This window comes from Microplitis mediator, chromosome 3 (genome assembly GCF_029852145.1).
Source record: "Microplitis mediator isolate UGA2020A chromosome 3, iyMicMedi2.1, whole genome shotgun sequence".
Classification (NCBI taxonomy): domain Eukaryota; kingdom Metazoa; phylum Arthropoda; class Insecta; order Hymenoptera; family Braconidae; genus Microplitis; species Microplitis mediator.
In genome coordinates, this window is record NC_079971.1 from 18,764,013 (window position 1) to 18,781,748 (window position 17,736).

The following is a 17,736-nucleotide window of genomic DNA, read 5'->3' on the forward strand; positions in this document are numbered from 1 at the left end:
GCCTCACTTCGGCAATTTAGTAATTTTTATTATTCGGGTATGCAACAAAAATGTAAGCTCCATTAGTAAACTTGACTATCTATTTAATAAAGTAAATTTTAATTTTTTAGAATACAATTAAATAAAATTAAAATTTTATCACATTTCCACTTTTTATTATTAATATGATAATTATTTCCGGCCTTTGTATTAGTGTTGAAGTCAGTTTCTTTTTTTAAATTATTCGACTTCAGACTCGTTGTTAGTGCATCCACTGGATTAAATTTTGGCGGTTTGATATTTGAAGAAGAAAAACCCATCTCTAAATGATCTCAAATCGGTCATTTTTCTTCTGTTTTTGAGGAAAAGAAGGCTTTAAAAAGCAAAACGAGATGACTCAGCAAATATTCGCTTGCGGTGGGCCCTAAAGTTGATAGTAGCCCAAGTCAAACAAATCACGTAAATTTGATTTTTTTTTGCTTAATTTTAAATCAGCTATAAGCCGAAACCAAGTCAAATTTGAGTTTTTTGGCTTAAATAAATACCAAGTAGATCAAGTTAGCCAAAAGCAAATCAGAAATGGTTTTTTTTAGCTTTGTCGGCTTAAATTTAAGTCAAAAGAGTCAAATTTGATTATTTTTTTGACCCGGGAAAGCGTCTACTGTATACTGTATTCTTTTTCGGCAGTTTGATATATTTTCAAAAAAAAACCTATCGCTCGAAATGATCTAAAATCGATCGTATTTCTTCCACCCATTCTGTCCTCAGTCTGTTAGTCTGATGTCTCCTTTGAACAAAAATCTCTGAATTCCTAATATATATTTTTATATGCTATCTCTAAAAATTGTTGATTAATTTTATCTTTCTACTTTGAAAAATTGCAAGTGTTTAGTAATTTGTTGATTGCTGTATAATATTTAAATCTATTACTTTTCCCAATTTAGAAGAATCACTATAGACAGATAGTAACTCTTGCATATTGTATAGCATTTTATACATACTTTTTTACACGGAAAAAAGTAAACAAAATTTACTATGTGGAAAGTAACCTGAAACCACTGATGGGATCCGATAGCTTTTACTTTTGACAAAAGTAAAAAATTACTATTTGATAAATAAAATATGCTATCAATGATACAAGCACTTAGTAAAAAAAATACAAATGCTTAGTAATATTTAATTTATGATAGCCTATCAAAAATTAAAACTTACTAAGCATTTGTATTTTTTAATAAGTGTTTGTGTCTTTCCCTTAAGGAATAGTAATTTTTCACTTATGCCGAAAGTAAAAACTATCAGATTCACTAATGATTTTGAGTTACTTTCCACATAGTGGAATTTTTTTCGTGATAGTTAATTAATATATATATGTATATATATTTACAGAATAAAAATCGTTAAACCATATAACGAAGGGTATAACTAAATGTTTAGTAATATTTAAATATACTCGATTTAAAAATAAACATATAGTATTAATTACCAGTTTGCGATTTTTATCATACATTTTATAATAAGTAGTAAAAGTAATGACTTTATTGATTTTTATCAATACTTATTAACTAAAGTATATTAAATATTATAATATTTACGAGACTCGTTTACTCATGGAAAAAATTTTCCATAAAAATAAAAATTTATAAGAATTATTATTTTTATTAAAAAAAAAAATAATGCATGTGTAGACAACGAGTTTATAATTTATTATTAATTTTTTAGGTGATTGATAAATAACTAAGTATGAGGAATTCAACGCTATTAAAATGGGCCCAAACAACAAACAATAAAAATCAATCAAGTAAAAATGGAGGTAATTTTAATTTATTATAATTAACATAAAAATAAAGTAAATATTTATTGTAAAAATATAAATACATATCATACTAATTAATACGATTTTAAATTAGGAACTAATAGAAATTGGATTCATCCACCGGATGCTCTTCAGAAAGGTCATATAGCATACCTAGTCAAGGTAATGAAAATTTTACGAAATATATTCTTTATTATTTATTGTATACTATTCACAAGATATATTTGCTGATTTATAACATAAATTCGTTGAAAAAAAAATAAAAATAATTTACGAAAGATGTTTTGTCCCACTTCTCACAATTGTAAAAACATTCGTGAAAGCAATCAGTGTGTCATGAATATAAAAATGACAATAGCTATAACACATAATATTTACATGAAAAAAAAAATTATAAATACGCATGAGAATTTTTCTTGACCTCGTGTTAAATTTAATAGTTGTAGCATTTTTATTTTAAAGAATATAAATAATACAAATAATAATAACCAATAGCTTGCTAAATAATTCGGATGTAGTGCATCCCTACAGAGAATTTCTCTACATTATAAAACTTCACAAAGTTTTTCCCTACACGAATCAACTCTACAGATAAATTTTTACATCGCAACAACTCGATCAACAGAAGATTTTTTTCACATCGTTCCAATTTTACATGAGAATATCTCTCATATTGAAAATCGTTACAGCGATCATTTTTACATAGCGCTAAGTTCAAACAGTAGAATTTTTGTTTTGACATTTTATTAATAAAGTAGGTTAATTATTTAAAAGAATGAATGAAAGTGAAATTAAATTATTTGAATATTACAAAAGTGATGATTGGCCCCAACGCAAATTTAGAAAAACCAGCGATTGCTGCTTTTAAACTGGTGGTCTCGTCTTAACTTTTCATATCAATTTCGATAACTTTTTTCTGTGAATTGATTTTTTTTGTGTGAACTTGATTTCCACTTTGGTTGATATACAGCAACAAGTGCTGTATCTTCACTAATTTTAAATCATTTTTTAATATTACTACGGTTGTCTTATTCGACAATTAATATTTTATTAAAAATAAAAGTATAAAGACAACAAAGAATATTAATTAAATAATAATTGATACAGAAAATTAACACAAGACCAACAGTTTACAAGCACACGGAAAAAACAGAATATTAAAAATGAATAAATAATAGTAAAAAGTGGAATCTGTTATCAATAATTAGTACTAGTATGCACTTAATGCAAAGTAGTTTACTAATTTTTGTAGATTCCTAAAAACTACTATCAATTATTTCAAAAAGTAAGCAAATATTATTACTTTTAGGCATAATACGTGACTTATTAGTGAAAGTTAATTAATTTATGGCATAATCTATTAAAAAGTAATGATTTGTCAAATTAAAAATTGGTATCTTAGATACTGATTTTTTCAACCGAAGTTGCAAAAGTTACCAACTTTTATTTTATAAATTCGATATCACTAATCAATTATTAGCTTAAAATATCATTTATTCATCATTATAAATTAATTTACAATATACATAAATCGAATAAGTGGTAAACAACAAAATGAAAAATTAGTATACTAAATACTGATTTTTTTGCTCATAAAAATTCCGAAAATTTTTAACTCTTATTTTATAAATTCTATCCCATTGATTAATAATAAATATAAAATGTTATTTATTCGTTATTATAAATTAATTTATTATATACATATATTGAATAAGTGGTAAATAATAAAATGAAAAATTAGTATACTAGATCTTTATATATTAATATGTATGTTTACTAATTTTTCGGTTCCTCATTTTGTAAATTTTTCTATTTTTATTTGAATAGTAATAACTGTAGATACCAATTTATCGATTCTTTTTCATATTAATTTTAATATTCGAAATTACAAATTTTTCTCTTCTATGTGTATCAATTTTTAGTATAAATACTAGCCATTATGTAATATATATAATGATCCTGGTTTGATATTAGTATCGAATGTACTAATTTTAAGTCAAAAATAAACTACAAACTATTAAAATTTTGAGCATCATTTTTCTCCGTGCAGCAACCGCTAGATTTTCTAAATTTGTGTTGGGGTGAATTATCACTTTTGTAATATTTGAATAATTCAATTTCCCTTTTATTCATTCATTCTTTTATATAATTAACCTACTTTATTAATAAAAAGTCAAAACAAAAATTCTACTGTTTGAACTTAGCGCTTTGTGAAAATGATCGCTGTACACACAAAAAAAAAAATTCTCGACTGAAGGTAAATATTCTTGATTCAAGAAAATTTTTTTGGAGACCTAAATTTTCTCAGATAAAGTAGAAATCTTCTCCAACCAAGACGAATTCTCTTGGCTCAAGAAAATCTTGACTTGGTTCCCGAAAACGTTTGTCTTCAAAAATGTTTTCTTGACTCAAGATATCTGTTTTTTCTGTGTAGAGATTTTCAATATGAGAGATATTCTCATGTAGAGATGGAACGATGTGAAAATAATCTTCTGTTGATCGAGTTGTTGCGATGTAAAAATTTATCTGTAGAGTTGATTCGTGTAGGGAAAAACGTGAGGTTTTATAATGTAGTGAAATTCTTTGTAGGGATGCACCACACCCTTTTTATCTATCCTTAAAAATTATTAATTATGATTTTTATCTGCAATGCTCAAAATTTATCTTATAATTTTTAAATTATAATTTGTGAACAAATTAATAGTCATGTAAAACTAATAACTTTTATTACATATCCATGACAATTATCCTTGAAAATCGGAAAATTGCGGACAATATCTAAAAATATATCATGCGTTATTAATAATTATCGATATTATTGCATTTTTAATTAAAAAAAAAAATTTTTTTGTAGTATTTAGGAAGTACAGAAGTAGATCAACCTAAAGGAATAGAAGTAGTGAAAGAAGCAATATGCAAATTAAAATTTAATCAGCAGTTACGTAAAAGTGAGGGTACTAAGACACCAAAAGTTGAATTAACAATAAGTATTGACGGTGTTGCTATACAAGAGCCAAAAACAAAAACAACACCAAAGGTAAATAATTTAATAAAATAATTTGAAGCACTACTGCTGGTTTTAAAACTACTGTTCAGAATGTAATAGAATTCAGCATATTAGTAAATAATGCAAAGAAAAAGATTCAATTCAAATTTTGAAGAACCACAAGAAACTAACAAATTCGATGAATCCTGTGATTTAGTACCAAGCTCAATATTTAATGGGAAATCGAAATTTTACTGATACTCTGTAGCTCTTCAGGAATTTTATTTGATTTTTTTATTATTGTCTACTTACTTGTTGAATTTAATTGGATTCTGAAGAATAATTCTAAAACCAACAGTACTACACTGTTAAAAATCTGCGGAGTGAGTGCGGAGCGTATGATTTATTTATTTATTTAATCCCCTTGGAGTTAAATTTTCTCCGAAACGGATTTTATTTTGACATTAAAACTTCAGATTGGAGTGGATGCGGATTGAAATAAAATTCACATCACTCTGAAATCGTTCCACTGAAAAAAAACTCCCTATTCAGTTCGTATACGAAGTGATTTTTTTAAAAACTTCGAAAGTCCGAGTGACAGAATGAGTTCAGATTGAAATAAAACGCGTATTCACTCCCGATTTATTACAGCGGACATGCTTACGTACAGATGTATATATATTAGACTGATTCAAAAAAATCGACTGTTGTTTTTTTCTCGAAACCCTCCTATTAAATTGTTGCAGGGAGGTGAAATAAGATGCCTGCTAAAAGATAAGCTCGTAATGTTAATATATAAAGGTCGCTCATCACACTTTTCTATTTACCATTTAAATAACATGGGAAAAAAATTTTAAGTTTAGAATTTTATACCTCGGCAATGGCTCATTATACAGATGAGCTCAGGATATAATTTTGTAAGGAATTAAACGCTCTACAAAAAAGTCTCTTATCATTTTTTGATAAACTCATCTGTTTAAAAGTTATTGGAGCTTGAAGTCAAATTTATAGTAAATTTCAAGATCTTTTTACTTTTCCGACGAAACTATCAGACCTATTACAAAATGTCATGTGATCTTTTTTGTAGACAATTTTATTTTTTACAAATTATCTTGTATAAAGTTTGTCAAAATTTCGCATTGTTTTCTTATTATTTTTATTTTAATGTCAAGCTCTTAAAAACATAGTATTCTGATCGATTTCAAGAGCTTGAGATTAAAATGAGAATAACTAGAAAACAATACGGAATTTTGTAAAACTTTATCAAGAATAATTTATAAGGAATAAAATTTTCTACAAAAAATACCCTATGACATTTTGCGATAAGTCTGATAGTTTCGTCGGAAAAGTAAAAAGATCTTGAAATTTACTATAAATTTGACTTCAGGCTCCAATAACTTTTGAACAGATGAATTCATCATAAAATGATAAGAGACTTTTTTTGTAAAGCGTTCAATTCTCTATAAAATTCGATCCTGAGCTTATATCTACAATGAGGGATTGCCGAGGTATAAAATTCCAAACTTAAAATTTTTTTTTCCCACGTTATTTAAATGGGGAATAGAAAATTGCGAGGTGACCTTTAAATATTAATATTGAGAGCTCATCTTTTAACAGACATCTTATTTCAATTGCCTGCAGCTATTAAATAGGGGGTTTCGACAAAAGAAAATAGTCGATTTTTTTAATCAGTCAAATCACATATATATTTATTAAATAAACGTTAATTTCTACTAAATAAATATGATAATTTTTTTTTATCATTTTTTTTGTTTGTTTATTTTTAGCATATTTTACATCAATATCCACTTCACAGAATATCTTACTGCGCAGATGATAAAGGCGAGAAAAAATTTTTTAGTTTCATTGCGAAAGAAGAAGACGCTGAGCGGCATACATGTTTTGTCTTCGTAAGCGACAAATTAGCTGAAGAGATAACGTTGACGATTGGGCAAGCATTCGGATTAGCTTACAGAAGATTTCTCGAAACATCCGGTAAAGATCTTGAAACACAAAGACGTTGTATGGTACTTCAACAAAAAATACGCCGATTAGAGCATGAAAATAATACATATAGACAAAGATTACAAGATATTTGTGCTATTAAAGGCTCAGTAAGTTTATTTATGTTTATAAAATTATGATTTTTTATTATGAAGAGATTTTTTTTATTAAAACGTTAGATCAATAACAACTTGATTTAGAATAAGAAAATTTTTTCAGTAGCACTACATTTTTAAAAATAACTTTCTGGTTACCATTGATGCATAATTTATGTATTTGAAATTTATTGTTTTAATTATATTTTATCAATATTTAAATGAGGTAGTGACATCTTCATAAAGATAACAAAAGAATTACAGAAATATTTCAATGGAAAAATTTAAAAAATTATTTAAATATTTAAGTGATCACGCCACAAAATAAAAAAGCAAAAAAAATTTATAGTAATTTCAAACTCACCCTATCAAAAAAATCCATATGGGAATTCAACATAGGTCCTAATATTGATCCTCACATGGGTTCTTATGGGAATCCCCACCATGCCAAATCCATATGGGAATCTAGTATGGATTCCCATGTAAATTTTTTCGAAGATTTCCCATGGAAATCTGCACCATTTCAAAATCCATATGAAAATCTTGTACGGATTAGGAAATAGGAAAATTAACAATAAACGTCGCGTTATTGATACAAATACCATAAAAAGTGTATGTGTTTTCATAAACTTTCCCGGAGTACTATATCTTTGTACGATTCCTAATTTAGTGTTTTATCAAAATTATTCGTAATTTCTTAAAGGATGTAATACTTCTTGAGATAATTTATATATCAATTAGTTATTACAAATACTGATATAAAGAGCATCAATAAATAAATTTTTTGTTAAAAAATATCTTGCCAATAGAATATTAATCTCTTCTTTTATTCATATTTGCGTATCAATAGACGATAGACATAGAAATCCAAATTCTATAGAAATTATTTATATAGAAATCTAGATTCCTAAATGAATTTTCCATAAAGAATTCCATTTATCCAAGTTCCTATATGGGAATCCAGGAACCCATGGTTTCCTACATGGATTCTTATATAAATCCATACACTTCCAGATTCTTACATATAAATTCACACTTTCCTGTATGCATTCCTATGAATTCCCATGTAATCCCATATGGGTTTTTTTGATAGGGCAAGTTTAAAAAAGTGTTGAAACGATTTATCTTTTTTTTACATTAATTTTCATAAAAAGATATTTCATGATTGAAAATCGATGCGCTGTATGATAGCGGATTCTAATGAAAACTACAATTCTGTAGAAATTTTAGAGACCGGTTAAAAAATGAATATTTCACTGATGCCTGGGCTAAAAAAAACCATTCCGTGAAAATGATCGGTCGCTGATGGGGTTCTATTGACTTCTATTGTCGCGCGGGTATAATTACGCAGCTCTGAAATTTAAATTCTGAAAAATGTCGACTGGAATTTTTACAGAATATTCTTCAAATTTTGTATGATAAAAATAATTGATAACTATTTATATTGTTTACGCCCATCTTGATATGGAGTTGAAATAAATTATAGCAGGAAAACAATGACGTATTTTATGCGTAATGTTTTTTTATTTTATTGTCAATAACATAAAAAAAAACATTGCGCATAAAATACATCTTTGTTGTCCCGCTATATATTTTATTTCAATAATTGATAACCATTTACGATAGTATTAAATTTAAGCCTATATATGCAAATTATTTTATTGCTATATTCTATGTTTCGGTCTAAATAGAGACGTACTAAATAAATTTTTATACAAAACACTAATAGTTGTAAAGTAACAGAAATACTAGTAAATAAAACTTGATTTATTAAGAGAATTTATTATTTTTTGAAACGGTAAAAACAAGTTTAATAGTTTTAATATTTTTTTGCAAAAAAAAAAAAAGATTTTGTTTTTTGTTTGCAAAAAAAATAAAAATAAGAATAAAGCGCACAAAATGTACATTATGTTTATAATATGGGAGGTGTGTAAATAGTATTCGAATCAAATAGTTTGAATTATTCGTAAGTTTTCGAATTATTCGTAAATTTTCGCATTATTCGATTAAGGCCATTAATTTTCAGACAGTACTCCCGACTTTTTTAAAATATTCAATGACTTTCAATTGTAATGACTGTATTAAAATTTTGATAATTAATTAAAAAAAAGTTAAAGCATTCATCGAATAAAGAGCAACCCAGTTACAAGAAAAATTAAAAAAAAATTGTTTACAATTGATGTCATTCAGGAGTCAAGCGAAATTTGTTAAATAAATTTCAGTAAAATCTTCATGTCAATTTTATAATTAAAATTTTCAAATTTTGTAAGCTAAAATTTATTCAACGAATTTCGTTTAACTCGTAATTGATAAAAACTGTAAGTAATTTTTTTAAATTTCTATAGGGGAGGGTGGGGCAGAGCGGCCCCCCTAAGCCAATTATTATTTTTTGTGGCTTTCAACCATACGATCACTTTACTTTTGTCCTATTTCGAACAAATTTATGGACATTTTGCCAAAATTCTGAAAAAAATTTTTTTTTTTTTGTGGGGCAGAGCGGCCCCCCTTCAAAAAGTGATAAAAAAAATTTTTTTTTTCGTTTTTTTTTTTTGCACGCCTCATAACGCGAAGCGTTTGAGGTTGTGCATTACTCTCAACATGTCCCAGTCAAGCAATTTGCCAGACTTAAATTGCGTGTGTTCCATTCATTTTGTATTTGTAAGGTAATACAAGTGTACTATTATCAAGATAAATGCTCTAATTATCATACTCAATGTGTTTAAAACACACATATTTTGTTTAACATTAATAAAAATATGATTAAAAAACTTCGACGTGTTTGTCCGGATGTCTGTACGTGTGGATGTGCCACAATCACGGCCGACAAACTTAACGTTTCAGGACCATTCTTGTTTTATTAGCTTCAGAACGACTCCGGATTTTTTGCTATTTAAAATGACTTTTTAATTCGCTGTCGTTTAATAATAATTAATAAATAATATTGAAAACACTGGTCTTTTATATATCTATATATATGGGTGTATTTCTATGAGTGTACGACTTCAGCCTTTGGCCACGTTCGGGCGCTGCTAGCCAGGCTGATAAATATGTACACGCATGCGCTGTACGTTTCTCATCGGACGCCAAACCCCCGAAAGAATGAACCCTAAAATTCAAGTAACTAAAAGTAATATTTAAAAAAAATATAACAATAAAAATAAAACCAATATCATTTATTTTTTTATTTTTTTTTTATTTATTTAATTTCAATTCCTTCGGTAGGATACTTAAATAATAAATTATTTTGTATTTTTGAATAAGCGTTATGAGGCGTGCACTTTTGGATTTTCCAAACTTTTTTTAAATTGTTTTCATCATTAAGAATGTATTTCTTTCTGTTGACAACTATTTTTGGTTTTATATTACTCGAAAAAAATTTTTTAAAGCGTAAAAAATCGTTCACTCTCGATTACCTTAATTACTAATTGTTATTTAATAAAAAAAAAAAATCAATTCTATAATTTTACTTTATTTCAAAAATTTATCAACTAAAAAAAAAAATTTAATTTTTATAAATTTTTAGTGACCAAATTTGCCTCTTACATAGAGAAATGGCCGAAAAATATGAAAAAAAAATTTTTTCGGAAGTTTCGGCTGGTCCATTTTGCCCCAGGTGTTATGCGTAGGGCTAGAAATGTGGAATTATAATCATTTTTTTTTAATTTGACGATAAAAATATGAAAAAATCACTTTTTCAAAATTTTGGGCTTGTCCATTTTGCCCCAAATGTCATGCGTAGGGGTAAGAATGCGCAAACATATCGTATTTATAGTAATTAGTCGAAAAAAAAAAAATTTTTTTTTGGTCAAAATTTCAGGGGGGCCGCTCTGCCCCATGGGGGCCGCTCTGCCCCACCCTCCCCTATCTCGGCGAAATTGTAACTGCGTTGCTCTTTTTTCAATTAATGCTTTAATTTTTTCTTAATTAATTATAAAAATTTCAATACAGTCATTTAGTTGAAAGTCATTGAATATTTTTTAAAAAAGTGGGGGACGCTGTCTGAGAATGCTCTTAAATTCCGGATATTCGGTTCAAACTCCAACATAAAATTTTTATTTAACGAATTCCCAAGTAGCACAGAGATAACTCTAAGATTTCATAAAGATGTCTTTTAAAAGGACAAGACAAACTTTATTCTGTCTTAAAGCCAAGTTTTCTTGAATAAATAAGGCGTACAAATGTTGGTCCTAAGAGTCATAGGAAATTTGACTTCTTTTTTCCGTCTTAAAAAAGTCATTTCAGTTAAAAAAAACGTTTAGATGACTTATTTGACAATTATTTGTAATTTACATTTTGTCGTCACTTGTGTCAAGTCTTTTAAGCAGATACGAGCAACCCACAGTCACTACGTGACTGCCCGAGTATCACTACCAAATTTAGTAAATTTGATTTGCTCGTTTATTAAGGTCTTAACAATTTACTTTCAGATGTTTTCATTAATTCGCAAACCAATCGATTTCAAAAATGTGTTAATTATAGGATTTAAAAAAAAAATCTACACGATCTAATTTGTTTTGTATGTCATCGATACATTTTTTTTTTTTCTAAAATATATCAACTACGATGAAAAATACAAAAAACTGATTAAATTTCGTGGGTTTACCAAAAGGCTGTTGTCTTTTATTGATACGAAAAAAATCCAGTATCTAATCTCAGAATGTTTTTTAAAATTTTTATGCCCATAATTTTACAAAATCATTAATTATTATAATAGAGACATGGCATGGACTAAATTTTTCTTATTTTTTCTTAATAATATACATATTAGATGTATATTCAGTGATATTTAGCTATATTCAGTGATAGAATAATTAAAGTATTAATTTATTTAGAGAAGATAAATACGATCGTCTTTTTGTTCGCGTCTAATTTAAATGTATTGCGAATGATATAAATAACTTTGTTTCACTCAATACTTGGCAATAAAAAAGAGTTTAAAGTATGAAAAGGCACAAATTCAAGTCAAGACCTATCTAATGATACCAATTTCAATAACATTAACTTATTTTATTATATAAATATGACGGGAAAAAAATTTTCCTTATTCTCTTAATAATATAGATTATTTTGGTGATATAAATTTCTGATCGCATTATCAACATTTTGGTACCTTATCGATAAGTCAAAAAACACCCTCACTTCTATCTTAAAGATTTCACAGTCAAGTGTGCTACTTGGGATTTAATCATCGATATTCTATTTTTATTGTTTTTGTTTTTTTATAATTATTGAAAAAAAAAATAAATTATAGTTTAAGTTTACACGTTAACCTTCAGGCTTTTAGTTGATTTTATTGCCAAAAAGAACTTGACATTTATCATGATGTTGCCAAATCATATTTTAAAAACCGTGAATAATAACAAAAATTTTTTATGTAGTCAACAAAATCTCTTTAATAAAATATACTTTATTTGAATAAGTAAATAAATAACTAAAATGCAGTAATGGCTTCTATTATTTCAGGCGGATGTTCAATCTTATCTAGCACATCACAATCTTCCAGATATTCTGCATGTGCCAACGAATTCAGATGGAGTTCCTGAAGGACCACGACTGAATGGCACTAGTCACGTACAAAATAAGAATGATACAAATGGTAACAATGCTAATGAGTCTCGTTCACCACCACCAGTACCACCGAGAAACTTTGACAAAACTTTTGATGATGATTTTATGAGTAATAACGAATCATCTCCATCGATTCAATCTCCAGTTGTCGGTACTAAACTTGAAGGTTTACTTATGGACGAATTTGAAGAAGATTTTAATCCACGAGCTTATGAAACTACTGCCAATGGTTTTGGGAATCATCAAAATAATAATTCTTTATCAAATGGACAATCTACTAGTCCATTTGTATCATCCAATGGGAATGGCACAACTCCACCACTTCGTATGTACTTTTTTTTTTTACTTTTTCAGAGTGGCCGCAAAAAAATGATTTAAAAATTCCCTGATATTTCTCGGTTTTCCAGTAAAGTTTTTCCCTGATTCAGAAATTTTATTCGTATCATTAAGATATTCAAAGTTTTCATTATATTTTCATTGCCAATAATTAAATTTGATGATTAAATCATGCGAGGAACCAAAAAAAAGTCAATAAAATAAATTAATATCGCCTACTTTTGATTATTCGATATTAAAAATATATAAGTTAAAATAAGCGGCTGAGGCAGCCGTTCGGCACACGCGTGGCTCGGGCGATCACCGAAGTTAAGTAGCATTGAGCATGGCCATTACTTGGCTGGGTGACCGTTTAGCCACGCGTTGGGTTCGAACGAAGGTCTCTGACCGTTAGGCGCGGGATGAAGATCCAGTGATCGGTAAAATGGGAATTTTATCGACCAATGGAGCTTCACCCAAACCGAACTGTACTGGCAATGGTTTTCTCTGTGGTTTTCCTTGCCCCTAGACCCCCACAGCCAAGGTGGAGGATAGGGTATCACCGTAATGGTACAGTACAGTATAAGCACAAGTCGGGCCACAGCCGCACAATGAAAAGCAGATAAAGAAAGGAAGCAGTTGCGATGTAAAGGCAAAAAGTGTAAAAGGTCGTACATGCGGCTATACACTGGAACAATTATTCATTCTATATAAGTTAAAATATTTAATAAAAAATTTTATGATTGACATGAATTCAAAATACACTAGCCACAAAAATTAAGGGATATTAAAAAAATTACAAATTTTTAAGTGATTTCAACAGATTGTAACTCGAAGGCAAATGGTCGTACAACAAAAACAAAAAAGACAAAAGCTTCAAGTTTATAGTTTTCAGATCTGGTCTTGGAATTTGTTAATTATCCACGGTCCTGGAATAATAATAAAATCAATAATAACTATCGGAAAAAATTTATTGAAGCCCGTAGACCGTTTGTAAGACAAGCAAAATTTTAGAAAATTTTTTTTTCAATGGTTTTCTTAGGATTACTCCGGGGCCGCGCATAATAAAAAAATTTCAAGACCAGATCAGATAACTAGACACTTAAAGCTACAATTTTCCTTTTTTGTTTTTGTTGTACGATCATTTTCCTTTGAGTTACAAGCCGTTGAAAATCACTTTAAAATTTGAAGGTTTTTGTGTCCCGCAATTAAATTTCTTGAGACTTTTCGAAATTTTCTGACATTTGCATGATATTCCCCGGTTGCATTAAATTCTCGATATTCCAGATTTGTGGCGATCTTGTTTTTTTTTTCTTAAAATAAAAAATAAAAAATTTAATTAATTGATTAACTATTTTATAGTTGCGCCACCACCAAAAGTTAAGGATTCACGACGTCATAACGGAATAAAAGAAGATTTATTTGGTAGTGTTCCATTTAATCCACCACCACCTTCCAGCACTTCAAATGATTTTAATAACGATCCCTTTGAAATGGGAGAATTTGCAGCATTTTCAGTTTCTAATCCAAGCCAACAAGAACTTGAAAATGCAATTGGATTATTAGATAAAAGATTACTTGAAATGAAGGTATGTTGATAAATTATTTATATTTTACCCGAGTAAAAAAAATTCGTTCCAAAAAGATTCTAAAAAGGTTCGACACGTGGAATTGAGGCAGATTAGAACTTCGAGTGAAACTTTTGTAATTTTAATAGTAAAAAAAAAATTTTATCGAGGACTTTATATGAGCAAATTTTTGAGTGAAAAAAAAGTTTTTAAAACATATTTTTCAAAACTAATTTTTACTATTTTACCCTCGTTCCAAACAAAATTCTTGTTAGAAACTAGTAGCTCCATAAGAATCAAAAAACGTTCGTAAAAAGTTCCAAATTATAGGATTTTGAACTTTTTCGAAACGAGGATAAAATGTAGTAAAAATTCGTTATGTGAAATATGTTTAAAAAACTTCTTTGACTCAAAATTCAACTAAGGTAAAAGCCCTTATACCCGCTCAATATTATTCGTCGCTCACTTTAACTGTTTAATGCGTTTTTTTATAATTTTTATAAACACAAAGTTCAGCTAAAAAAAATTATTATTGATAAATAATTATTTGTGAATCTATATGTATGAAAATATAATGTATCAAATTTTTTTATAATAGATTATAAATTTAAATTAAATGACTGTTTTCAAAATCGCGCTCAGCCGGGCATTTTTTACTTTGACCGTTCATTCGTTAGATTAAATTTAGGTTATATCAAATTTTTGAGAATTCTGGTAACTATATCTTATTAAATATATTTTTAAAATTCATGAAATTTTATATTATAAAACAATAAAGTAATATAATTTATAAATTATTTTCCAAATCAATAAATTTATCATAGAGTTCAATTGATATTGTTTTTGAGCGACTATAGGGCCATGTGTTAATCGAGTAATGGTACATGACAACTTTTAGTGAGCGACTAGGGGTATACTCAAGGAGCTTATTTAAAAAATAAATAATAATTAATTATCAACATTAGTCTTCAAACTGAAATTTTATCTAATACTTGAATCGTTTACTTGAGAAACCCCATAAGTCAAGAAAACAAAATTTTTCAGGAAACACAAAAAAAATTTTTTTGGAAAAACTTGACATACAAGTAATAAATAAATAGTTGAATACAATAATGTTAGCGTCTTTGAAAAAGATTCCAACAAGAAAAATTTAATTTATTAACTAAAACTACTTAAAAAAATTATTTAAAGTTGATTGACTTATGGGGTTTCTCAACCAAACGGAAAAAAAAAGTTATAAAATCATTGTTTTTTTAAATGTTTCCACCCAAATCATTTATTACACTGATAAAATGAAGTATTAAATATGTATTTGAACTCTGAAACTCAGAACTTACGAAAAATTATAATTAATTTAAACGTTTTAATCAGTCATATAACAGTCAACAATGAAACAATATTTGAAATAAATTTCCCAAAAAGCGCGAATTTAAAAAAAAAAAATAATAATTTCTGTAAAACTAAAACTGCATAATATGTTTATTTGAGTCAATGACTTATGGGGTTTCTCAATTAAATGAAAATGCTGTCACCCCGTTAATTTTTTTTTTAAACGCCGATTTGATGCATATTTTGATTGATTTCTATAGAGTGACATCCTAAGAACCCAAAAATTCAAAAAACCGAATTTCGTAAAAAACATGACTTTATGTATCTCAAATGAACGATTCACTTGAAACTACAAAAAATAACTATAAAAAAAAATATGGATTTTCATTTTATTTAATCATTTATATTGAGTAATTAAATCTCACTCCAATGAAAAGTGAGCAGGTATAGGGGCTTTTACCTTATATAAAGTATTTTACTAGATGATTTTTTTTTTGTTTTCAATCAGACTTACAAAAATTTAAAAAAAGTTCCACTCGAAGTTCAAATCTGTCTCAATTTTAGAAGTTCCACACGTCGAACTTCTTTAGTCTTGTTTTTACACGGGTATCCTTTCGTGTATTTTATTTTACATTAACAATTTAATTTTTTTATTTTCAAGGATGGATTTAGTCGAGGATTATCAATGGGTACTGATGATTTTTCATTAGAAAGTTTAGATCCACTACGAAATTAATGATCATCAAAATTTAATTTAACAAAAAAAAAAGAAAATTCTGATTTTATGAACAAGAAAAAATTTTTTACATTTAAAATAATTAATCAAATCAATTAATTTTACTAAGAGGCGATTGAAAATTTTTATAATCAATCGTTTATATAAACCAAAATTAGTTTATTAACTTTTTGTAATTATGGTGTTAAAAATATTTTTGTTTATAAACATTGCGTAAGAATAATTAATATAAATAATAACTATCCATAGTAACATTTTTTTTTAATATTTCAACAAAAAATTTACGAAAAATCATTATTGTTATTTATTGTTTTTATTTTTCTAAAGCGATGCGGAAAAAAACAAATTAGATAAAAGATAAAAAAAATTGCACAATTTTGTAATTATTTTCATAATTTTCATCTTTTTTTTAGCCGGATATTTTGTTATACTTTTAACTTGTTGACAATAATTTAATCATTATGAATTATTTTTCTGATAATATAGAAAGCGATAGTGATACACAAGAAAAATGTAAATATTTATAAAATTTATTTTAATAATATTAATTATTAGCTTTTATTAATTAATTGTATTTGTTGCTACATTATTTAATTACATTATTAAACAGACATTAAATATTAAATATAAATAAAATATATTTAAATAGTGTTTTTTTTCATTTAACAATCAAAATCTATGATATGATTATTAATGATATATTACTTTTAAGTAGGTACTGATCTTTAAAGATAATAGTACATTTTTTAATTTCCCGCCATGAAAATTGAAAATTTTCAAATAACGGAAAGTTATTGCTTTCAGTCTGATTTTCGAAAAATCGAGTTTTCATCAGATCTAGAGATTTTGAGGTCCTAGGAAACTATTCCGACTATTTCCGGATGGACGTCCGTGTGTGTGTGTGTGTGTAAGCCTTTTTTGTTCGACGATATCTTTGGGACGACGATCACAAGGAAAATTAAAGAACCGCGTCGTTGAGGCCTACTTCTTCATCATCATGCATCACCAATTCATCATCGGAATTGATTGGGGGGACATCAATGAAGCGGTCGTCATACGCTGGTATCTTTTCAATTCCCGACTCGGGTAATTTTGGTGATCCAGTCAACTAGTGATCCAGTTAAATGGAACCATTTAAATATAGTGGAAACCTAAACATGCAAACATGCAAATAACCTTCTCAATAAGACAATTTATAGATAAATTGACAAAAATATAGATAGCCCGAACTGGGAATCGAACCCAGACCAATTCATTATCGCGCCGAGTGCTCTAGGAGTTGACTGAAATTTAATTTTTTTCAACTTTTTGAACTTTTTTCATCTTAGTTTCAACTTATTCGT

At 27.5% G+C, this 17,736-nt stretch overlaps 1 protein-coding gene across 2 annotated transcripts in view; it reads left to right on the top strand.

Annotated features, from left to right (window-relative positions):
- The window catches only part of LOC130665598 (PTB domain-containing engulfment adapter protein 1-like), a 30,210-nt gene extending 13,563 nt beyond the window's left edge, over positions 1-16,647 (top strand). The window contains exons 2-8 of one of the 2 annotated variants that reach the window (XM_057466055.1): positions 1,699-1,789; positions 1,887-1,954; positions 4,647-4,829; positions 6,566-6,892; positions 12,341-12,770; positions 14,123-14,349; positions 16,319-16,647. In XM_057466055.1, coding sequence (XP_057322038.1) covers positions 1,720-1,789; positions 1,887-1,954; positions 4,647-4,829; positions 6,566-6,892; positions 12,341-12,770; positions 14,123-14,349; positions 16,319-16,393 — 1,380 coding nt within the window. In that variant the 5' untranslated portion in view covers positions 1,699-1,719 and the 3' untranslated portion in view covers positions 16,394-16,647. The remainder of the gene's footprint in view (positions 1-1,698; positions 1,790-1,886; positions 1,955-4,646; positions 4,830-6,565; positions 6,893-12,340; positions 12,771-14,122; positions 14,350-16,318) is intronic. The other variant, XM_057466054.1, reaches the window with a different exon arrangement.
- Positions 16,648-17,736: the final 1,089 nt, after the last annotated feature.